General features: G+C 45.0%; 2 protein-coding genes across 4 annotated transcripts in view; one reads left to right on the forward strand and one right to left on the reverse strand.

The window, feature by feature from the left end:
• The first annotated feature begins 934 nt into the window (after window positions 1-934).
• LOC119710507 (transcription factor HES-5-like) lies at window positions 935-3,379 on the forward strand. Its single transcript, XM_038159615.1, has 3 exons — window positions 935-1,842; window positions 1,974-2,154; window positions 2,283-3,379. Exons 1-3 carry the CDS (start codon window positions 1,780-1,782, stop codon window positions 2,522-2,524), a joined length of 486 nt encoding a protein of 161 aa, XP_038015543.1. The 5' UTR covers window positions 935-1,779; the 3' UTR covers window positions 2,525-3,379.
• Window positions 3,380-7,367: 3,988 nt separating this feature from the next.
• MMEL1 (membrane metalloendopeptidase like 1) overlaps window positions 7,368-24,320 on the reverse strand; it is a 30,650-nt gene continuing 13,697 nt past the window's right edge. For 2 of the 3 annotated variants that reach the window (XM_038159982.1, XM_038159981.1), the window contains exons 5-23: window positions 23,923-24,003; window positions 23,341-23,436; window positions 22,966-23,084; window positions 22,224-22,289; window positions 19,897-20,031; window positions 19,208-19,297; window positions 18,823-18,959; window positions 18,272-18,365; window positions 17,090-17,218; window positions 16,040-16,138; window positions 15,581-15,664; window positions 15,219-15,322; window positions 14,555-14,613; window positions 12,536-12,655; window positions 11,361-11,494; window positions 10,751-10,816; window positions 9,712-9,807; window positions 9,374-9,450; window positions 7,368-8,328 (exon numbers count right to left, since the gene is read on the reverse strand). In XM_038159982.1, coding sequence (XP_038015910.1) covers window positions 8,229-8,328; window positions 9,374-9,450; window positions 9,712-9,807; window positions 10,751-10,816; window positions 11,361-11,494; window positions 12,536-12,655; window positions 14,555-14,613; window positions 15,219-15,322; window positions 15,581-15,664; window positions 16,040-16,138; window positions 17,090-17,218; window positions 18,272-18,365; window positions 18,823-18,959; window positions 19,208-19,297; window positions 19,897-20,031; window positions 22,224-22,289; window positions 22,966-23,084; window positions 23,341-23,436; window positions 23,923-24,003 — 1,886 coding nt within the window. In that variant the 3' untranslated portion in view covers window positions 7,368-8,228. The remainder of the gene's footprint in view (window positions 8,329-9,373; window positions 9,451-9,711; window positions 9,808-10,750; window positions 10,817-11,360; window positions 11,495-12,535; window positions 12,656-14,554; window positions 14,614-15,218; window positions 15,323-15,580; window positions 15,665-16,039; window positions 16,139-17,089; window positions 17,219-18,271; window positions 18,366-18,822; window positions 18,960-19,207; window positions 19,298-19,896; window positions 20,032-22,223; window positions 22,290-22,965; window positions 23,085-23,340; window positions 23,437-23,922; window positions 24,004-24,320) is intronic. The other variant, XM_038159980.1, reaches the window with a different exon arrangement.

Here is a 24,320-nt window from a genome sequence, read left to right on the forward strand (position 1 = left end):
TTTCTAACATAACATACAATATTCATTTTAATATTTGTAAAAAGCCAATCATAAAATAGGCAAAGCCAATCATGAAATAGGCAAAGCCAATCATAAAACAGGCATTTTTTCACAGCCAGGAGCTTCTGGTGTGTGCCGTGTGCCTGTTGCAGCGTGTGCCTGGGTGCGCTACTGGAGCAGCATTTAATACAACATAACTTTCTAACATACCACATGTAATATTAATTTTAATATTTGTAAAAAGCCAATCATAAAACAGGAAAAGCCAATCATAAAATAGGCAAAGCCAATCATAAAATACTCATTTTTCACAGCCAGGAGCTGCTGGTGTGTGCCTTTTGCCTGCTGCAGCGTGTGCCTGGGTGCGCTCCCGCAACATCATTTAATACAACATAACTTTCCAACATAATAGATGCAATATTCATTTTAATATTTGCAAAAAGCCAGTCATAAAACAGGAAAAGCCAATCATAAAATACTCATTTTTCACAGCCAGGAGCTGTTGGAATGTGTCTTGTGCCTGCTGCAGTGTGTGCCTGGGTGTGCTCCCCTGGAGCAGCATTTAATACAACATTACTTTCTAACATACCACGTATAATATTAATTTTAATATTTGTAAAAAGCCAATCATAAAACAGGAAAAGCCAATCATAAAATAGGCAAAGCCAATCATGAAATACACATTTTTCACAGGCAGGAGCTGCTGGTGTGTGCCCTGTGCCTGTTGCAGCGTGTGCCTGGGTGCGCTCCCGCAGCATCATTTAATACAACATAACTTTCCAACATAATAGATGCAATATTCATTTTAATATTTGAAAAAAGCCAATCATAAAACAGGAAAAGCCAATCATAAAATAGGCAAAGCCAATCATGAAATACTCATTTTTCACAGGCAGGAGCTGCTGGCGTGTGCCCTGTGCCTGCTGCAGCGTGTGCCTGGGCGCGCTCCTGGAGCAGCATTTAATGCAACATAACTTTCTAACATAATAGGTACAATATTCATTTTAATATTTGCAAAAAGCCAGTCATAAAATAGGCAAAGCCAATAATAAAACAGGCATTTTTCACAGCTGGGAGCTTCTGGTGTGTGCCTTGTGCCTGCTGCAGTGTGTGCCTAGGTGTGCTCCCGGAGCAGCATTTAATACAACATAACTTTCTAACATACCACGTGTAATATTAATTTTAATATTTGTAAAAAGCCAATCATAAAACAGGAAAAGCCAACCATAAAATAGGCAAAGCCAATCATGAAATGCACATTTTTCACAGGCAGGAGCTGCTGGCGTGTGCCCTGTGCCCGTGCAGCGTGTGCCTGGGCGCGCTCCCGCAGCATCATTCCCACCACGGGCAGCTGACCTCCTCCTTCCTCCTCCTCCTCCTCCTTCCTCCTCCCGCCTGTGAACCCGGGGCTGCCCCTGGAATGCTATTGATCCGCGGCATTAGTCAGCAGCCTTTCCCGTGGAAGGGCAGCTCTTTCCCAGCTCCTGACACGTAACTGCGATGCGCGGCCTTTCAGGGAGCGCACACTCCCCACCTGCTCCTCCGGGAGAAGGTCATTATCCAGAGCGGGCTATTCAGTGCCACTGGAGCATGCAAGAATAGCCGCTGCTCCCATTGTGCTGCCCGGGCCACGGATTGGCTCACGAGTGTGGGAAACGCCGCCGAGCCGCAGACCCACACGCTGGCCCCGGGCTCGTTCTGTATAAATATCGGGTACAGGCAGCTCCCAGCATCACGTTTCTCCCGGATTCCACTCCAAGAGCTCTCTGCTCAGCACAGATGGCTCCCAGCACCGTTTTCCTGGAGCCCGACAACCTGCTGACGCCAAAGGAGAAAAACAAAGTAAGTGCAGGCACGGCAGAGCAGTTTGCACCAGCTGAGACCTTGCCTGGCTCTGTTGAGGAGCAGCGGTGGGCAGCAAACAGCCCTGAGGATCCTTTAATAACGGGTCTCTTTCCCTTTGCTTTTTGCAGCTGAGGAAGCCGGTGGTGGAGAAAATGCGCCGGGACCGGATTAACAGCAGCATCGAGCAGCTGAAACTGCTCCTGGAGAAGGAGTTCCAGAGGCACCAGCCCAACTCCAAGCTGGAGAAAGCCGACATCCTGGAGATGACTGTCAGCTACCTGAAGCAGCAGAGCCAGCTGCAGATGAAGGGTAAGTATTGAGTTTTCTTTCAGTCTCCATTTTACCGCAAATCTGTGTCTGTTGTATGAATCTCGAGCCATGGACAGCTGTTCTAAACTATTCTTTCTTCCCTCTCCCTCTTTTCTTCCCTTCTCCAGCTGCAGGATCCTTCCATAAAAGCTCCCAGTTTGACTTCAGAGAGGGCTATTCCAGGTGTTTGCAAGAAGCTTTCTATTTCCTCTCTCTCCACAAAGTCCGGACTGAAACACAGACCAAACTTTTAAGCCACTTCCAGAAGAGCCAGGCAGCTGCTCCAGAGGTCTCCTTCTCCCCTGGGAACTCCAGTGCCCTGAAACAAGTGTCTCCAAAGGACAGCAGCCCTCTCTGGAGGCCCTGGTAGTCACTGCACGGACCTGTGACAGTCCAGAGGAAGGATCTGACTGCATCTGATAGTCCGGCTCTGATCCTCTCTCCTGTAGGGAATTTTATTTCCCCCCGTGTTTTATTTATGTATTGGAGAATGCCATGCTTTTGACTTTTTTTTTTTTTTTTTTTGGGATCCTCTGGCAAAAGCTGAGGTGTTCTGTTTAGTGTTGAAGCTGTGTAGGCACTGGTGCAGTGCTGCCCAGGCAGGGGCATCTTCTTCAGAATGAAGGAGGGTGTTTGTAAATGTTACACTTGTGATGGACAGGAATTGCTGTAGGAGATTTTCTCTAATATTCCCAGTAAGAGCCATCAACTTTGCTCTGGCTTGACTGACAACTCTGGTTGGCTCAGTCACTCTGGAGGATAAATTTATTCCCTTTGGTTCATGCACATTTGGTTAAAGTATTTCCCTCTGTTTGTTTATCAGTCGTGCAGCATCAAAAACAGATTTGGTTTTGGTTTGGATTTCTCCCCCATGGGCCTTTCATAGTCCTGTATATACAGTGTGAGGGATGACCAGGAGTTAGGAAACTATGTGGAATATTTCTACTATTTGATGCTTTTTTCAATTTAGAAAAAGAGTATGTTATTGCTTTATGTTAAAGAAAAGTAGTAGGTAACAGGCTTGATTTGTCAATGTTATACATTTTGGGTGTAAGCTATGCTTTTTTTAGCATTTTCATTATAATAATGATTTTTATCTGTATTGAGTGCTTGAATTCCTGGTGGATGATGTTTCTCCCAGTGCTGGGACTGCCCTATGGCTCACCTGCATACTGTGTATGCATCTCTGTGTGTGTAGAGAGCAATAAAATGCATTTGTGTGCAACTTCTGTGTGGGTCTCTCCATCTGAAGGATGTGCAGCTGCTTGCACCCGAGAAAGGTTATCATTCTGAAGAAACGGGGTTTTTTTAAAGCTCAAGGAACTCCCATTCATGTTTACTCCGCATATTCTCATGAATCCCACCATGTGAGTCACCCCAAACCTCAAGGAGTGCTCCTGTCACACAGAATCCTGCAGAATCCTACTGAGCGTTCCTCAGTCACTGCCCCTCCTGTCCCAAAATCCCTCACCTGAGCAGCAATGTCCTGCACCTGCCCAGAACTGACTGCTATTTCCACACCATTTGTTCACAAACTTAGCCCACTAAGCCGAGTTTTGAGGGGTGGGTTTGTGCCAGGTTTAGTGGGGTTTGTACCAGGATTTAAGGGCTTGGTCTGCCAGGTTTTGAGGGGTGGGTTTGTGCCAGGTTTGAGGGGTTTTTGCCAGGATTTGAGGGTTTGGTTTTCCAGGTTTTGAGGGGTGAGGTTATGCCAGGTTTAGTGGAGTTTGTACTAGAATTTGAGGGGTGGGTTTGTCAGGTTTGGAGGGGTGGGTTTGTGCCAGATTTAGAGGCGTTTGTTCTAGAATTTGAGGGCTTGGTTTGCCAGGTTTTGAGGGGTGCGTTTGTGCCAGGCTTTGAGGGGTTTATACCAGGATTTGAGGGCTTGGTTTGCCAGGTTTTGAGGGGTGGGTTTGTGCCAGGTTTAGTGGAGTTTTTACCAGGATTTGAGGGCTTGGTTTGCCAGGTTTTGAGGGGTGGGTTTTTGCCAGGTTCAGAGAGGCTTCTATCAGGATTTGAGGGGTTGGTTTTTACCAGGATTTGAGGGCTTGTTTGCCATATTTTGAGGGGTGAGGTTATGCCAGGTTTAGTGGGGTTTGTACCAGGACTTGAGGGGTGGGTTTTTGCCAGGTTTTGAGGGGTGGGTTAGTGCCAGGCTTTGAGGGGTTGGTTTTTGCCAGGATTCGAGGGGTTTGTCAGGTTTTCAGGGGGTTGCCACAATTTAAGGGGTTTGTCAGGTTTTGAGGGGTTTTCTCACATCACCCCTGAGGAGCAGAACCCTTCCCTAGCTCCACTTCTGACCACAGTCATGGAAATCCTTGTCTCTGTGGTTCTGCTGGCTGGTGCAGCTGCCCTCACAAATATCTGGCAAAGGAGGAAAAGTTATGTGCCCCATAAGTATGAAGAACATGACTGTAAGGGGGTAGTTTTGTAATAATATCCTGAATAATGTCTTAGTTCTCCAGCTGAAAATTCCCTCACTGCTTGTTGGTGGGGCTGCTTCCTTTCCTTTGCAGCAGTGCAGGAGTCAGAATTATCTCTCTTTTTGGGTAATATGTGGGATTTTTGGGGTCCCCAGGCGGAGGAGGAAATGCTGAATCTGACTCCATGTTCTTAGAAGGCTAATTTTTTATTTTATGATATTATGATATTATATTATATTAAAGAATGCTATACTAAACTACACTAAAGTATAGAGAGAGGATACAGACAGAAGGCTAAAAAGATAATAATGAAAACTGGTGACTCCTTCCAGAGTCCTGACAGAGCCTGACCGTGGTTGGTCATTAAATTAAATCAATTTACATGAAACCAATCAAACATGCACCTGTTGGTAAACAATGTCCAAAGCTGCAAAACACAGGAGAAGCAAATGAGATAATTATTGTTTTCCTTTTCCTCTGAGGCTTCTCAACTTCCCAGGAGAAGAATCCTGGGCAAAGAGGATTTTTCCAGAAAATAAGACAGTGACAGTAACACATTAAAATCTAATTTGAGTGACCCAAATGTTCTTGCTCTTAAAAGAGTAGTAGAAGCCTGGCTGTTGGAGTGAAAAGAGAAGGATTTGCTGATAAAAGCTGATAAAAGCTGACTGTTCATACTCTGTGTTTTCCCTTGACCTGTCATAAAGCAGGAACAGCATGGGCAGGTTTTGATGTTAACGAGGAGAAAGAGGATCAAAAACTGCTCCTGTGCAGGAACTTGGTGCCTACCCCCAAAAACCAGGCCTGAATTGGACATTGTTTGAACTGTGACACACAATGGGAATGGTTAAAAAACCCAAGCACAACCCCCCTTTTTTTTTCTTTTTTTTTCCTTTAAATCATCATGAAGAGAAAGGCAGCTTGAAAATGAAAAGGAGGGTTTGCAAAGGAGTTAATGAAACAGCCCAGTGGCATCTTGTGAAGCATCAAAGTCGGCAATAGCTGAGTGATCAAGGCACTGGGAGTGTCACAGGGGCTGGAAACTTCCCTTTTACATCCCCTTCAGGAGCAGTGGGCTGTGTGCAATGCCCGGACTTTTCTTCTTGCCCCATGGCCAGTTGACACTTGGTATGCATTAATTATTCTGCTGTTGCTTGTTGGCGGGAAAAAAATGGCTTTTTTTTTTCCATTTTAAACATTCTGCATAATACACAATGCAGTTTCCAAATGCTTTTTTTTTGGTACAGATTTTTCAGTTTTTAGGAGAAAAGAAGATATTGCTGGGAAAAGGAATTGTACGCAGCAATTCCACATGGAACAAATTTAAAAAAATTCATTGTGCCAAGCAAACCAGGTAGCTTTTAGTAAAGAAGGTTAATATACTTTGTGTCCTTTGTGTCTAAAAATAAAGTTTTTACTGAAGAAAACACATTCTCTTTCTGGAGAGAGAATGTGAGTTCTTCTTTCTGAAGAACTTTCCTGGTACCTGCAGAAAGGAAAACTCTGAGTTATGTGGCTTCACCTTAAGGAAAAGGATTATTCTGGAAGAGCACCCTTGTGAATGTTTTTAAGGAAGAATTTGGTGAGGATAGAAATGCTTTAGTTATCAGAACTGTCTATAAAATGAGATGTGGAAGACTCTGGAGAGGCACAGAAGAAAGCCCTAAATGGGTGTGCTGGGACATCTGGGAGGTGACATCCACATAACCATGAGAAATGGAAATAATGGGAAATGTTGTCTTTTTTAATCAAGAACAATATGATAGGCTTCTTAATTTTTTTTTTGTTGTTGTTGTGTTATTTTTTTCAGCAGAGTTAGTTCTGGGTATTTTTGCAGAGTAAGGTGATGTTTCAGAAACTCTGTGGTTTGTAGGAATGGCTGTGCAAAACCCCAGCTGCTGTAGGTGAGCTGGGAGCTCTGCACAGCCAGGGAGAGAGGCGCAGCACCAACCGGGATCAGCAATCTACCAACTAAAAATGATTTTTTTTGTAGGATTTGACATCTGTGGTTCGATGGAGCCTGAAAGCTGCTCCTGTTGGATGCGAGTTTTGGTCTTTTAGGAGCTGGAGCAGGATTTGTCACCAGGTGGCAGCATGGGAGAGGGAAAGGCTTCGGATTCCTCCTGGGAAACATCAGGATCTTCCTTCTTTTCCCAAGCATGTAATAAAGCTCCGAGTCTAAAGTGCAGCAAAACACCTCTGGGTGCAGAACTTCCCGCAGGGCTGAAGCATTTTGTCATCGTGGAAGGGTGACAGAGTGGTCAGTAAGAATTCGGGACCATTCCCTGGGGATTTGGAGCTTTGTCTCTCATCTCCGGTTTCTGTGTGGGCACAGCACCGGGGTCAGGGGGGCTGCAAGGGGCTCTTTGTGGCACTGACACAAACTGGCAGCTGGGAAGTGTTCTGCAGGCAGGAGGTGGGATGAACTTACATGAAAAATAGAGGCACTTCCATGTGCTGGGATGGTCACCTGGAATTAACCCCCCCGGGCACATTTTAGTTATCCCTTTAACAGCTGCAGGTGCCAGAACCTTTAATGGGCCATCTCCAGGGCTCAGTGATTTTGCAGAGTCACACAGGCAGTTACTGCCTTGCTGTCAAGTGGTTCCTGTGCTAGAAAGAAAATAATATATAATATTGCTGGAATAATATTAAAAACTCACTATAAATGTTGGAAATTTAAGATGTTCTCATTGTAGTAAGATGCTTACCAAGGGAAGCCCCCCATATTCTCCACATGGAAATCTTTGCTGAATTCACCACCATGATTTTTTTTTCTTTTAAATTTTATTAAAAATTTATTCATGTTACATTTTCAAGTGTAAATACTGAAAAATAGCCTATGGCAAAATAAAAAGGCACAGGATTAAAACCAGCTTAATTGTTTCCATGGATACACGTCTGCTATTTGGCAAAAGGTATTTTATACACTTTCTACAAGAATAAGCATCATTTTAAATATATCTCTGAAGGATGGGACCCTGTAATTTAACCATAAAGACAGAATTTGTACTCTTAAAAGGTGATAATTGTAGTGATGCCTCACTTGAAGGGGGTTCTTTGGAGCAGAGGAACTCAAGTGTAGGAGGAGAGTGCGACAGGCATCTTGACATAGAGCTCACTGTCACGACAAATAGCAATCCATGAACAACAAAGCAGTGATCAAAGTGCAGGGGCACAGACAGCACGAGAGTTTACACCAGCTCTAACCTGATCTGGGGAAAAAATGCGCCAGAAACAGAACCAGAACACTGGAAACGGAGCAGTGGAACGTCTCAGACAGCATTGCTGAGCCCCAGAAAGTGGAGCTGACATATTAAAATTATTATTCCTTTCCGAAAAATAGATTTGTGGCTGCTTGTTGGTTTTGTTTTCATGTAAGAATTAGTCCTTGTAACCCTGAAGCAGTGTCTTAGTAACAGTCAGGATGTCATTGGAAACAGTCGTCGTGCCCGGGAACACGGCGTGGCCTCGCCAGTCCCGGGCTCCATCCCCGTGATCCCTGCCTCCTTCCAGTGCCACTGGGACAGCTGAGGGCTTCCCTGGCTCTCACTGCAGCAGCTGCCCCGGCAGCGCTGGCTGGGGCTGAGCAGAACAGCGGGCACATCCCTGCCAGGAGCTGTTTGTGGTGTCACCAGTGTCCCATCTCGGTTACCACACGCGGCACTTCCCGGCGGGATGCATGGCCGTGCCCTTCTTACAGTGGAACACCTCGGAGAAGGCTTCAAAGTTCTGCAGCGAGCCCATCACCCTAAACAAAGAGAAGGGACACGTGGAAATTGTTGTTCTGGGGAACAGGAGGTGGTTTGGAGCCTCAGAACTTGACTGCAGTTCAGAATATGGGATGCTTTAGGGAATGTAGGTAATCTGAGCAATGAAATGCAAGAACAGAGTGGGTTTGTGTGCCAGGCTGCAAGGCAAGATGTATTCTATTTGCCATCTGTATGGCAGTTGTCTTCTGTTCAGTGGGCAGTTTTCCTTATCTCTTCCACAATCACTCCTCCCCCCGGGGAGACACCTGCTGATAACAGGCCATGGAATGTCCCTGCATGGCTGATAAGAACTGCAGCAGCCCACTGGGAGATGCTCCCCCAGAGGGAGGAGCCAAGCATTCCTACCTGGATAGAATCTGGAGATGCTGGAACACCAGCACAGCTTCTCCACTGGATTTCCCAGAGGAACAGCAGCTGCCTCTTCCCCTGGATCTTCAGAGGAAGACTACACCCTTCTACAGGATCCCTGCTCCAGCAGAACCACCCCTGACACTCCAGGAGGGCTGCAGCCACAATTCCAATGGGACTGCTGCCCGCACCCTGACCCACAGGGTGTCAGGCTGTGCTCTGACTCTGTCAGTGTTGTTTTGTTTTACTGCATTGTTTATTTTACCTTTTTATTTTCTTCCCTATTAAAGAACTCTTATTTCCTGCTCCCATATTTTTTGCCCGAGAGCCCCTTAATTTAAAATTTATAACAATTTTATAGGGGGTGGGAGGGATTTTGGGGGGGGGGGGTGGGCTTCCCATTCTCCATTTCAGAGGAGGCTCCTGCCTTCCTTAGCAGGCACCTGTCTTTCCAAACCAGGACAATTTGGTCCTGCCCCATCCCCTATGGACTGGCAAACCCACCTGCAGGTCAGGTACAGGTACGTGCTCTCTCCTACAGTGTCCTAGAAGCCATGGGAGAAAATTTGGGAATCTCTCAGGAGTTATCTTGTGTGGTACCAGACTCTCCCGTGCTGTCGTGGTGCAGGGGGTCGAATGGAATGAGTTGTGAGTTAGCAAATGAGTAAAACCCACCTGTACTTCAGAGGGCTGTGAACGTCTGTCTTTATGGACTGACTGGCATATTCTGGTCTGTAGGAACCACACCAAACCTGCACAGGGAGATCCATCATTAGTGGGTCAGTACTGAAGGGAATTCATGCTGGGAACTTTCTCAGTGGCTTTCCCAAGGACCATCCCAGTTTGCTGGGGTGCGTTTCATAGACAGGCAGAATAGATGCAATTATTTATTAATTAGCTTTTGTTTCATCAAGATCTGGTGCTCTGGGACAGATCTATCTGCCCTTGATTTCCCCCAGGAGTTTGCTCCAGCAAAGTCCAAGGGCTTGAGGCACAGCCCTGTGTGTTCTCACCTGGGCAAAGTTGAGGAAGAAAAGCTGTTTGTGGGACATGTTCAGTCCAGGCAGCTTTGGCTCCTTCCCTTCCTGCTCCAGCCACTTCAAGTAGGCCTGGAAATGATCACAGATCAACTCAGAGGAGCAGCAAGAGGATTTTGAATGGGAGGAGGGATTTTAGTCCCCACATGCATGAACCAGCATGCTACCCTTCTGTATTTGTATACATTTTCTCTCTCTCATACAAACAGTGCAGAGAATTTTATGAAAAAGCTGTCAGCATAAGCACTGTTGACTTCATGGTCTCTTTCTACAGGAATTTGTATCTGTAAATAAAGTGTTAAATCTCCTCTGCTTCCCTACAGTGATGATTTTTCTCTCTTCAGGTAACTGCTCATTAAATAGCAGATAACAACCTTGCTCAATGTTAAATCCATTACCTGTTATTGTTGCACATTAATTGGCCAATTTGCTTTTTTTAGGTATATCGACATGATGGGGACAAGCTAATGTGCCCTCATGCTGGTTAATTCCCAACATTCTCTTTCTGCAGCCTCTCAGGTGCCGAGACAGTCCCAAAAAGGGAGAGCTGAGGGTAAAAAGAGATCCAGCCCCACAGAACATCCATGGATTCCATGTGCAGGCACTTTGTGTCACCCCACACGTCCCCTCCACGCCTGTGATGGCTTTTAGAACAATCCTAACAAAGTAATTAATTGGAATGGTGTCCCTTAGGGTTGGAATTCAGATTTCAAATTCAGGGTGTTCCATAAACACCCTTAACACCATACTCAAAACACCAAAGATAAAAGGTTTTACCGTGACATCTGTTAGGGTTCTTTGGAGGGAAGAACATTCCCTGCTCACACCTGAGCTCCACCTTTGGGCTGCTGCTGGGTGCAAGAATGGCAGCAAGCCATGGGCACGTGAGCTTCCAGGTGTGCCTCTGGGGCTTCAGCTTTTGGAATATGCTAATAACATGCTAATTGTCAATTTTTTTAGCATAGAATAGGTCACAGAACAGGTACAGTTAACTCACAGGGTGTTTGAGGATTACCTTATAAGCCTGTCGGACTCCTCCATTATCTGCAATATTTTCTCCTAATGTGCTTATGCCACTGACCTGTAAAAAGAATAATTTATTTACTCTATTGTCAATAAAATCAGCAACTCTAAGAACTACAGGTCAGTCATACAACAGCCTGACATGGCTGGAGCAGAGGGAAGCTGTGACTTTGTGCTGGGACAAGAAAGGAGAGAATAAAATAAAACAAATCACAGGGTAAGAGCTGTAGATTGGAACAGAACACACGCAAATATAACATGGACAGAACTTGTGCTGCTGCTGGACAGAGCATCACTGCACACAGACCCTGAGCTTTCTGGGCCACACCAGTGTTCCCAGCTCATCACAGCCCTGTAGTAGCTGGGGTTTGTGCTTATCCCCTGTTAAAGCCAATATTTGTACAAATCAGAGCTGTGGCTGTGGTTGTTAGGGATCCCCTGTTAAAGCCAATATTTGTACAAATCAGAGCTGTGGCTGTGGTTGTTAGGGATCCCCTGTTAATATTTGTACAAAGCCAGAGCTGTGGCTGTGGTTGTTAGGGATCCCCTGTTAAAGCCAATATTTGTACAAAGCCAGAGCTGTGGCCGTGGCTGTCACTCACGTTCTGTCCCCCTGCCAGCTCCCAGGTGTAATTCCCATACTGGTGCACCATGCACAGGGACTGCTCCTTGAAATGCAGCGCCGAGAAGTTGCTCCACCAGTCCAGCATGTTCCCATCCTTGTCAAAATTCCTACCTGCAGGAAAGCCCAGGGACAAAAGGAAAGTTTTGAGCAAGATTTTAAAACGGCAGCTCTTGCAGTGTAGCAGCTGGGATGCTGGAGCTGCACTCCCTTCCTCTCTCCTCCCTGAATTTAGATGCTCAGAAATATTTTGGGCACGGTTTATTCTCTTTGTCACAAGGGAGTGGAATTGTGGTCTCTGTTATTCCCTGATTTTCTGTTCAGTCTTCAGCCCTGACTTCAGGTATAGCTCCAAGGCTTGGTTTTATTTCCAAGTGGATTTTGCAGATATCATGTAACAAAACCTTCCCTCACTTCTGAGGTGTCTGAGGTGCTGGCTCTGTGTAGCCAATGACAGAACTGAGGTTTACAGAGAATTAAAAGCTGGAATTGTAGAGCTGGAGTTTGTGTTCTTGGTTCTCTGGCTAGAACAAGGCTTTTCTTTGCTCTGGAACTCAGTTTCTGAGGCTGTGTTGTGTGTTTATGTGTCATTAATGAGCATTAAAAAAACCACATGGAAGAAACTCCTGACTTGTATGCTTTGTGCTTTGTGCTTTTCCCCCAAATTCTTTTACATGGCACTTGAGAAACTTAAAAAAGTCAATTTATTTCAAGCATTGGTGTTGAAAAACAAAGTCTCCTGGGAGTTCAAGACACTATTGACATTTGTTCTATCCCAAAAATGTTGTTCACAGATTTCACTGTATTCAGGAGCCCCTGGATCTGCTTGATTTGAGTTTCTGATCCGATGGTGCTGTAAAAATAATTTTTTTCCCTGAGAATTGTCACTGCCTCAGTTTTTTTTTTTTTTTTTTTTTAACATCTGCTTATTTCTTGTGCTCTGTTCAGGGAACACTCCCTGCAAAACTTTCCACAGAGTGTTCCCAGTGTGCTCCTATCGCTGCTGAGCTGGATGTGACTGTGCAGGGATCTTCAGTCCCAGGGCACTTTAATCCCTGCCACTCCTGCCACGAGTTTTAGCTGAAATAAGAACATTTTAGCTGAAATAAGAACATTTTAGCTGAAATAATGACATATTTTCAGTCATCTCCTCACCGTTGTCATCGAACCCATGAGTGATCTCGTGCCCAATAACCATCCCAATCCCTCCAAAGTTCAGGGCCTGGGGCTGCTGTTTGCTGAAGAAGGGAGGCTGGAGAATCCCAGCAGGAAAAACTGCAAAGACAGGGAGAAAGAGAGAAATGCTGTAAAGTGGCTTAATGTTGCATCCTTGGCAGACAGATTGTTTGCTTGGTGTAAGGGTCAGGAAGGAACAGAAAATATAAAATGATTAGAAACAAGCTCATGCCTCATGTGAAATTGTTTCTCTCTTGATAAATGGAAAATGACAAGTTAATAAAGGTTTAATTTAGCACATCTGCAGCTACAGTATCTCCCAGTTTGAGACCCAAGCAGCTTTTACATTGAGCTTAGCCTAATTTGGTCCATAACGTTTGCTGCAGTGAGTCAAGAACAGAATGTTTAGGAGCTGTCCTTTGGAGACAGGCACAGTTTGTGTGTCAGAGCCATTTTACAGGGGAACTAATGGAGGTTTTATTGCTTTATTTGGGTTAAGGAGAGGCTAGAAATCATCTGCTGATACCACCAACACTTGGAGTGTGAAACATGCACAGGAATGATTCCTATAGACCACCAAGGGCACTCAGTGCCAGCTGAGGGGGGAAAATGAGATCTGTGCTGCCTCAGTCTGCTGGGAAAAGCCTTATCCAGAACCATGGGATTTGCTTTTCACCCCTTCTACACAAGCTGAAAAGCATAAATGCTTCTAGAGGAATTCAGACTGGCAGTAATTCACTCTAATGAGGTATTTTCTGTGAAGGGAGATGCTGAAATTATGTGGCAAGAAGTTAATTCAGAGACAAAACCCTTTTGGCTACACAGGTTTTATCCATACAATTTTGTGGAGAAAAGCATAATCCAGACTGCAGTAAGACAGAGCAGTGTGGAAAATTGTTTTCTCAAGCCAGAGACATGAAGAAACAGAATTTAACTGACATACACACTATTGTGGGCGGCTGTGCTTGGATTTTTACACAGGCATATTCATCTCCAAGCTGCTTAAATGAGTTACTTTTGTATGATTTATAAGGACAAGGCTGGAGAGGAACCGGGTGGCTTCAGGACCTGAGTTCCCTGCCTGGAAAGCTGATTCCAATCTGTGTAAAAGCACTGGGGATAAGCTGGGAGCTGAGCTTGGCCCCCAGGACGGCCCTGCTGTGGCTGAAGGTGCTGGTGCTGCTGTACCTGCAGGATGGAGGTGAGTGGAAGCTGCCCAAAGGAAATCAGATTTTGGGTGAGGTCAGAGGGCTGAATTATCAGCAATTTGGATGTTTCTGCTTTTAGCAATTACAGAATTTTTCTGTTGTGACTGTCGGTGGGTTGAGCTGTTTCCTCTCCTGGCCTTTGCCCTGGGAGCAGGATGCAGTCTCTGTCTGGCCTAAAACCCTGTGGATTTGTCCTTCTGTGGTACCAGCAGTTGATAGCAGATCTTCCTGGCAGTCTGGGAATTTGAAGCACTTCTGGAGGGAATTATCTATTGCCTCTCCTGCTCGGGGTGCTCAGGATTCAGCAGAGGCTCAGCAGTTTTAACCTGAGCTCCTGCATGAGGTCTGGGCTCAGGGAGCACAGGGAGCCAGGTGGGCTCTGAAGGTCTCTTGTGCCAAGAAGGAGCAAGGGCAGCCCAGCAGCTCTGCAGAGCTCCCACAGCGGATGCTCTGGGACTTTCAGAGGCGCTTTCTGCACTCTGGGTGGCTCTTAGCAGTGTCATTGCACAGAGCAAACTGCAGAGCTGCCCCATGTGCTATCAACTCAGGAGCAGGAGCAGCCCAGGACACACTGGGGGTGTTCTCTGGGTGCTGGCACTGGTGCTGTCCCAGGCTTTCAAACCCAAGGCTGTTCAGTGACAGGGCATAAACTGGGGAGCTGAATTTTCATCAACAAGGTGCTTGAGCTGAAGAACCAGGCAGCCTTGCCCACAATTCCTGGATGGGCACGGGCAGGTTTGCCTCTGTTGTGTGGAAAAAAATCAAGCTGGTTAAAAGTATTTAAACCTACCTATCTGGTTCCTGTTGGGGGAATAGAATGCATTGACCACTGCAGCTCCAATTATCCATCTGAAAAGAAATGTTGCACACAGTTAGTCATGATGGCTTTTATGCCCAGACATTTTTGAAATTTAATTCTGGTTAAAAAGTGCAAGGTACATAGGAAAGGATTGTAAGGATATGATCCCAGGGAATATTTGTATATATATATATATAAAATATGTATGTATGTGTATATATATATATGTATACATATATATACACACACATACATCTATATATATATATATGTATATATATTATCAAGAATGTATACATGGTTATAAAAAGAAATAGAATTTCCTTGTTAGGAGAAGGAAGAACCTTGCAACAAGAAGGAAAACCCTTATAAAGAGCTAATATAAGGCAAGAATTAATGTAGGAAAAAGGGTGCATTGACCACAGCTGTGAAGAATTCCTGATACCAGGAAATACCTGGTGGCTTGTTCATGGGCAGCTCTCATCCCAAACACACAACTTCCAAGGGGAAAAGCATTTTTCACTTTACCTTAGAATTGTTTAATTCCTTGATTAGCTCAGCCACAGGCATTCCCAGGTACCCACAGCATGAGTTGAACGCCCCCACCATTAACCCAGAATTTAGGTTGTGTCTGTGGCTCTGTCTGGAAACTCACATATCTTGGTCAACTCTCTCTCGAAGCTTTTTCAGGCTCTTCTGGGCTCCAGCTTGCAGGTTTTCCAGGATGTTTTCAAAGTAGCTGTGTTCACTGAAGTTTAACTGCACAAACAGGGATCCAAGAACATTGGTCAGCTGAGCAGGAAGAGGAACTCCTCGTCCCACTGAATGTCCTCTAAAGAATGTTTTGGTTGCATGGTTTCACTGAATAGTTGGTTCTTTTCACCAGTTATTTATTAATATGTTCATTTTAATGTCCTTGGAAAGGGCAGTTGCACAGGTACAAATATCCCAGTGGCAAGAGAGCAAATGCAGGGGTTTATTTTGAGGCATTTAGTGAGATATGCACAAAACACTTACATTGGCATATTCCAGGTCCAGTTTCTCATTGTGATCTTCCAAAATGTAATCTGGGTAGCCAATTTGTTCTTTGATTGCCATTGCCTGGAAGAAAAGAGTTGAATGTTTCCTCTTAATTGTGGTTTTTGTTGGAGTGCTGTTGTTGGGTTGTTTTTAGTAAAGTTTTAATACAAAGAATAGTTAAATATTTGGGGTTTTTTCTTGGCTTTGGAATGGTGCTGATGGTCCTGAGGTCAATTAAAAGTTGGAAATGTTTTTTTTTTTGGGGGAATTGCGTCATATCCAGTTGGCATTTTTATTGATGTGGGCTAACAAAGGATTGAAAGGAAAAGAAAATGTACCAGGATCATAATGTCCTCTTTTCCTCTTGTCTGGGGAGAAACTGGATATGGTGATACTACAAAATTCCAAATATTTCATGTTCATAAGGGAAAACTGAAGTTCTTTGTTATGTCTGACCTTCTCACGAGCTTTCTCCTTGGATGCCTCATCCATCCACTGTAACTCATCCAAGGTCTCCACGAACACTTCGCGGATCTTCTCTATTAAATCTCGGACCTGAAAGAGAGCCAGGGAGACACTCATCATTCCCATGCCCTATTCCCAGGCACAGCTAAGGAGGGATGAAAAGCTTCCTGCTGGAAGGCCACGGCTCCAAACTCTGTGCTCTAAACCATGGTACTGGGCACCTAAAAGTGTGGATGTGACAGTTTGGTCAGGGAGTGAAACAGGTAACTTTCCCAGGCATCGTTCTGGGAAAAGCTGTGAGAAGCTCAGAGAAAAGAATTAAAACAATTCTTATCTTGGTCTGTGCACCTGGTATTTAGGAACATGTGGAATGTTGTACGTGATGTTTATAGAGAGAGATGAACAAGAGAGTGTTGTTCCTAAGTATCCAATTGTATGAGAAATGTTGTTTGGGAGCCAATCAGGTTCTAGGGGAGCAATCCCGCCTATAAATATGGGGACTTTGGTAATAAAGTTTTGCTTTATGCTTTCTGAGCTTTTGGAGTCAAATGTCATTTGCTTCTTGCTGTTCTTAATAAGACAATGACATAAAAGAGCATCACAAATGAGTCCTTGCACCTTCCTGACTGGTGGATAACTCTCCCAGGCAAAAACCAGGGAGCTGGCACCAGAGGGAATGGGCCCTGTGGGCATTGTGGATGTGTTGCTGTTGAGTCATGAGCGACACAGCCTCCCAAGGCATTCAGAAGGCTAACTCACTTTATCAGAAATCCCATTCCTTTTTATATTCCAGTTCACTACAGGTGGACCTTAATCAAAATACCATCACCATTGGCTAATTAAGAAGACACCCATTAGTAAACATCCTTATGGGCTGTAAACAGCTTATTACAAAACACCAGGTGCAGATCGCTCAGAATTCTTTCTCTCCAGCTCCCTAAAGCTTCCCAGGCCGACTCACGGCAAAGCTTTCTCTCTCTCTCTGACCAGAGAGCTGCCACCACAGTGGATGTACAGTAGTATGAAGGGTAAACTACATACCATCCTCTTGCTCTCACCAGCAAAAGTCTCCCGGACATACATGGCTCCCACCGCGTTCTCCATGTTGTTGTTGACGTAACTCACGCACTCCCTCCAGCGCGCCTCCTCCAGCGTCGTCCCGTACAGGGCCTGCAGCCAGAGCCCAGCATTAACCCTGCCCCTGCAGTCTTCCAACCACTGCCTAAATCAACCCAAAGGTTTCAAACCAACACCTAAATGAACCCAAAGCTTCCAAACCACTGCCTACATTAACCCAAAGGTTTCAAACCAACACCTAAATTAACCCAAAGGTTTCAAACCCCTGCCTAAATGAACCCAAAGGTTTCAAATCACTGCCTAAATTAACCCAAAGCTTCCAAACCACTGCCTACATTAACACAAAGCTTTCAAACCACTGCCTAAATGAACCCAAAGGTTTCAAACCAACACCTAAATTAACCTAAAGCTTTCAAACCACTGCCTACATTAACCCAAAGCTTTCAAACCACTGCCTAAATGAACCCAAAGGTTTCCAACCACTGCCTAAATGAACCCAAAGGTTTCCAACCACTGCCTAAATTAACCCAAAGGTTTCCAACCACTGCCTAAATTAATCCAAAGGTTTCAAACCAACACCTAAGTTAACCCAAAGCTTTCAAACCACTGCCTAAATTAACCCAAAGGTTTCAAATCACTGCCTAAATGAACCCAAAGCTTTCAAACCACTGCCTACATTAACACAAAGCTTTCAAACCACTGCCTAAATGAACACAAAGGTTTCAAACCAACACCTAAATTAACCCAAAGCTTTCAAACCACTGCCTACATTAACCCAAAGCTTTCAAACCACTGCCTAAATGAACCCAAAGGTTTCCAACCACTGCCTAAATTAACCCAAAGGTTTCCAACCACTGCCTAAATTAATCCAAAGGTTTCAAACCAACACCTAAGTTAACCCAAAGCTTTCAAACCACTGCCTAAATTAACCCAAAGGTTTCAAACCAACACTAAATTAACCCAAAGGTTCCCACTGCTGGGATTTGGCTTCTTTGAGGATTCCGTGATGTAATCAGAGTCTAGAATGGTTTGGGCTGGGAGGGAGCTTAAAGTTCATATCTTTCCAAACCCTTGGCAGGGTGGTTGTGTTGAGCAGGCAGGGTTTGGTGGCAGTTGTGCTCTCCTCTTCATGAAGAGAGGAAATACCTTCCTGTAGCTGGCCCGGGCGTCCTTGAAGCGCCGGCTCAAGCTGCTGACCCGGTCGATCACCAGCCGCCAGATGAGGTAGTTCTGGATGGTGCTGTGTGGGAAAGCAAAGCTGAGCTTAACCCGCTGTAAAAACCAGCACTAGGGCAGGCAGGCAGAGGGGAAATCTCAGTTTTGGATGGAGACAAGGAAGGAAATCATTGCTGCCAGTCCTGGGTTTCACAACATCTCATTTAATTGCAGAGTCATCCAGCCTGAGGACTGGGCTGTCATGTCTGTTCTGGGATTCATTCCTTTTCTTCCTTCTAGAATGTAACAAGAGCTAAGACTGTCATGTATTTTTTTCTTCCCGTTTAACCTTTTCTAAGCAAGCAGCAAGTGAGACACCTTGTACTGCAGTGTTTGGAATTTGAAACCTCCGAAGGCATTTCCTGTATTTTACAGGGGTCTCATTTTCCCTCAAAAGCCCAGAACTAGCAAGGGGGTCCAATAACTGACATTTCAGCAATCCTTCTGTGGCTTTTGTCCAACCTATCCTGCAGTTTCTTTACCTGGCTGAGTACTTGGAGATAATTGCTTTCAGCTCTTGCAGATAAGGCATCCCATACACAACCACCTCCTCCTCTGGGTCCACCTGAACGCTCACTGAAGACATGACACGTTGGATGAAGAAGGTCCAGTTGAATTCCTAGGCAGACAGAGAGACATTCCGGTGTCGGATGATTAAATGCCTCAGTAACTGGACTTTTGACAGTCTTATAACCTTGAATGCAGCTGTTCAGTAGGACAGAGCCTTTAAAGAGATTCTGAAGGCAAAATCAGGAATGGGAATGATTTTATACCTCTTTGTTGAAGCACTGATCAATTCACAAAGCCATTTCCAACTGGCATGTAATTAAGAGACCTGAAGTATGAGACTGCTCATGAAACACTTACATTGAATGCAAACTTTTCCTGCAGCTCTGCTAAGGTCATTTTGTTGTACAACAAGGTCACATCGTGCCTTTCCTCTGCTGGGGTGGTGGCCTGAAGACATTCACAAGGTTATTACTGGAATCAACTGACAGAAAGATCAATGGCTGAAATCACATGCAGGTGCACATAAACACACCCCAATAATATTCAGATTAACCAGTTTGTTTGGGAAAAGGAAAATCATTTGGTTGTGCCCAGTGCTGCTTCAAAAATTCAGTACAGGAACCTGGGTGCCCCCAATTCAATAATGTTTCAGGGGTATGTTGAGCCAAGGGGTTCCTTCAGTCCTCTTTAGAATGGAAGGATTTCTGGGGGATTTTTAGGGTGCTGTGAATTATTAAGGATGCAAGGGAGCCTGCCCTGGTGTTATCCCAGTGCATGGTTAGCAGAAGGCAAATTATCCTGCTTTAGAAGAGTTCCAAATAGAAATAAGGCTGGGACTGGAGCAGCACAGCAGCAGTGTACACAGCAGGCAGAATTAGAGACACAGAGGCTCTGATTTTTGGGCTGCTCATGGCACAAAAATTCTTCTTCCCCCACTTGCTCTGGTCTGTGGGTTTTCTGCTGCATTGAAAAACCAGCAGGAGACTCTTCCCCCTCACCCCTTGCCCTCCACAGCTTCCTGAGGAGTTCTTGACCTCTCTACTCACGTTTGCAATCTCTGTTTCAAGCTCCATGACCTTTGCCATTTCCCCTTGGACAAAGGAATCATCTCTGGACACGTTCTTGTCTTCCCGGATCATTTTGGCGATGCTGATCATGAACTGCAGGTAAGCTTCTCTCACCTGCACTCAGGCACAGAACAGGTAGAAAAGGTTGGCTGCCCATCATTCCATAGAATCCCAGAATGGTTGGGGTTGGAAGGACCTTAAAGACCATCCGGTGCCACCCCTGCCATGGGCAGGGACACCTTCCACTGTCCCAGGTGGCTCCAAGCCCCGTCCAACCCAGCCTTGGACACTTCCAGGGATGGGGCAGCCACAGCTGCTCTGGGCAGCCTGTGCCAGGGCCTGCCCACCCTCACAGGGAAGAATTTCTTCCCAATATCCCGTCTAACCCTGCCCTCTGTCAGTTTGAACCCATTCCCCCTTGTCCTGTCTCTCCAGGCCCTTGTAAAGAATCTCTCTTCATTATTTCTGTGGTCCATCTTCACATTTCTCACTCAGCAAAGCATTCTCTTTGTCATGAATACCTCGCAGGGCACTTGCCAGCCTCAAAACACACTTTCTGCTTCTCTGTGCCATCCAAGCCTGGCATTCTGAGTTAGAATTACTGCTTGGGCAAAGAGGAGGCTCTGTGCTTTGAGTTACACCATGGGAACAGTGATCCAAAATTCCAGGGTGAACAGGGAAGGTTTGAGTTCTCTGAAAGTAATACTATAAATCTTCTCAGGTCTGGGTTTAGTGTCTGAAAGAAAAGCTCTGTTTCAGACAGTTCCCAGTGGCACCTTTGCTTTATTCCTGATGGGAGGCTCTGACTGATTTATGCCTCAGAAAGGGCCTTGAAAAGACATTTGGCTGCTGAGGGAGTGCTGATCCCTGATGCAGGAAAGCTTGATGCTACCTGTTCTCCTCACATACTTTTCTCCCTCTGTAGACCCTGGAAGCCAGACAAACACAGTGGCTGTGGTGAAATTGAGTCTGGGCACTTACAGATGATGATTTGTGGTTTTAGGCTGAATGCTGAGCCTTAATCAGGCCAGACTCCCCCAGGCCTCAGGAGGAGTTTTTGCCAAAAGATGCTGGACTAAGCACAGGGGGAGTTTGGGTCATCAGAGTTGGGCTCATTGTCTGGGGGCAGCGAGCTGGTAAATACAAATAAAAAGGGGTTGTGTCTCCTCCTTGGTCATTAGGATTAAAAGCACAGCCTCAGCCCCCCTGCTTTGTGCCTTCAAATTAAAGCTGTATTGAGCAGAACTGGTTTTCTTTCTCTAATTTAGGATTGTCTCTGCGCTGTACCTGATTTCCTACCTCCTCCAAGTCAATCTATGTCTGACCTTCATGCCCCAATGCATAAATATCCCTCTTTTCTGCTCTGAGTGCTGCTGTGGAGGTGACACTTGCAGGGGAGATTCCCGGGTCAGCAGCTTTCCACATTTTTCCATTTCCAGGAGATTGTTTTGTCCCAGAAGCTGGCAGCACCTAAAGGTGCCCAGAAGGTGTGGGGACAATCCCCTATAAATCTCACAGGGCTTTATTTTAGTTTTATTCTATATAAAGTGTAGTCAAACACGCTGGAGTGAGAAGAAGACTCTTCCCACTGATGTTTTCATCTGCCTTTACAGCCACGAGACAAAAGAGTCTCAAATGCTGATTGTTGTCCCTCTGTATTCCCTTCCATTCTTGTTAGGAAAATTGGTTTGATGTTGGGCTGCAAATGCTCTTTGTTAGCAAGGCATAATTGAGGAAAATAAAATGTACTAAAGCAGTATTTTCATCTTGGAAACAGACAAATTGTCTGGCTCTGTTTGTAACAGCTTTCTGTGTATTTACAGAAACAGTGTTTTTGCAGAATCAGTGGTTTTGCCCTGAGCATTGGCAGAGGAAAGCAGCTAGAAAATAATCTCTCACGATTTCATGTAATTTTTGGGGGAAGGGGAGGGTAAGTGGCAGCAGATTCCTACTTGCTGAGCATCGGGGATTCAGAGGAAGATACAAGCAAATCCCCTGCACTGAAAATGTGAAGCCGTCCTTCAAAATGAGAGAGTGTCTAAGCTGCAAAACCCAATTTTATTTTCTCATAACCTTCTTCATGAGTTGCCCAGCTCTGGGCAGGCATGATATTAATACTGTTGCTCAGTTCTTTTGCAAACTTTACAAAATGTTGGCTTAATTAGGAAAAAAACGTGGCCACGAATGTCACAGTCTAGTTGTGATTGTTGCATAGTGTGAAAATTCATGTATTGGGGCTTTTGAAAGCACAGGGATGAGGAATAAAGTTGTTTTAGTGGCACAGAGTAAATCAAAGGAATACTTACTCTTTGATAGTTGCCCCCATTGAAGTAGTAGTCCCTGGATGGCATTCCCAAACTTGGCTGGTCAATCTGAAGGAAAATGCATTTCTCTGGTTAGTGCTGAGCAGGAGCTGGGGCTGTCCAAAGGAGTCCTTGAAGGGCAGCAGGAGATGCTGTGAGTGCCCCCCTGTCAGGGTGGGGATGACACCACTGCCACACACTCAGAGAATTTGGGCTCTCCTGGGTCTGGGGGGAGGTGGAGGGTACAGCTCTTATCTCTGGGTTTCCAGGTAAGGACAGGGTGGATCTTTGTGTGGGTTAAAAAACAAAATCTTTCAGTAACCATGGAGACCCAAGAGCAAATTTAAGTAACTTTTCTACGTTGCTTGACTTTAGGGCTGGACTTGTTGCACAACCACTCATCAACAAACTCTGAAATACTCTTTATGTATTTTAAACCCGTGGTTTCCTGCTATATATTAAACCTCATCCTCATTTTTGTAAGTCACAAGAATTTACAGGCCTTAAATGCTGTAAATCAGCAAAAGTTCCACTGATTCTTATTTCTTTTGCTGAAACAAAAATTATGCTGCCATGAAACGTTTCCCAATATGTCTTTGAGACAGATCTGACACTCGGGGTACAGAACTATTGCCTACATTTTACCACTATTGTTCAATGGGAAGCTCATCTGTCTGCAGTGTAAATAATGATCCATTATGATTTCTGGCATATAAATAATTCCCTGTCCTTTTTTTTTTCTTACATAAATGATGTGTCTGCTGGAATCCCTGTCATCATTCCACACGAACATGTCGATGAGGACACGTTTGTTAAACCTGGAGTTCATGATGGAAAGGGTTTCCTCCATGCTCCAGCTTGGCTCTGGGAGATAAAAGGCAAAATAGAGTTAATTTGTCAATCTGTGTCAGACTGATTGAAGTTGGGCAGTTCACAAGCTGGCTGCTGAAGTTTTGGAGCTCTATTTAAATGGATCAATGAGTATTAAATGTGTGTATTAAATTAAAACCCTGACTTGTGTTTGGGAAGAGAAACTGAAAACGGAGGATTTATTTTGGTGACGGTGGCCTCTCTGCTTCAGTAAATAATTCTGACTGAACCCTTCCTGTCCCAGCACTACCTTTGGTCTTACTCCAGTCTGCAGAAGCCACTGGCCAATCTCCAACCATCCTCAAGGCCTCCAGCAGAGGCAGGGAATCTCGTTGCTCTATAAGACCTGAGGGAGCAAAGACAAATTCTGTATTGTTTTCATACAAAAAAAAAAATAAAATTAGGAAAAATAGGTAACAGGCCTAACAGCTTAAATTTGCAACTGAATGTGTCATAGCAAAAAACAAGAGATGTCCTGAAACAATTCTGTATTAGTCTTCAGAAAAGGAATGGAAGCACTTCTGTGGCTCCAGGGCTGATTTGGAGCGGGTTGGTTTGGGAAAGATGAGCTGGGCCAGGTTTGTGCCTCCTGAAGGAAAGGCTTTGCATCCACACCAGGGGTGGGCACCCAGCATCCATCCTTTCCACATCCCAAAGGGGTATTTTGAGGTTTAATGAAATACCAAGGCATCTTCCTCCATCTGAAGATGAATTTTCCAGGCACGGCCATGAGGATCAGACAGATATTGACTGGATTTTGCTTAACAGGACTTTGGTTTTTCTGTACCCCTGGTTTTGAACAGGGGAATTGATGGAACAATAAGACACTCACTCTCATTCATGCAGGACTTGTAAAGGATTTTAGCTTTCTGAAATGCTTCTCTGTCCCCTTGGTCTGAAGTCTCCAGCACACCTGGGGAAGGAACCATTGCCGTGAGATATTTTTGCCCTGGAGACCTTTGATCATTTTACAGAAATCCCTGAGGATCCAGGGCTGGGAGTTGTAGGCTGCAATTTCTGTCAAACTAGAGAGCTCTTCATGCTATTCATGAAAAAAAGTGTCAGGAGGGAGGACCTGCAGACAGCTTGTCCTGCTCCTTTGGAGCTAGCACCCAGTCACCTCTGGCTAATTTTTAGTGGGAACAGGATGTCCCCACAAAATGGGTGTAGCGAGAGATGTAGAGATAAAAGGACCAGAGAGAAAAAAAAATCCCAATCAACACTTCTGTG

The sequence above is a fragment of the Motacilla alba genome, chromosome 21 (assembly GCF_015832195.1).
Source record: "Motacilla alba alba isolate MOTALB_02 chromosome 21, Motacilla_alba_V1.0_pri, whole genome shotgun sequence".
Lineage (NCBI taxonomy): Eukaryota > Metazoa > Chordata > Aves > Passeriformes > Motacillidae > Motacilla > Motacilla alba.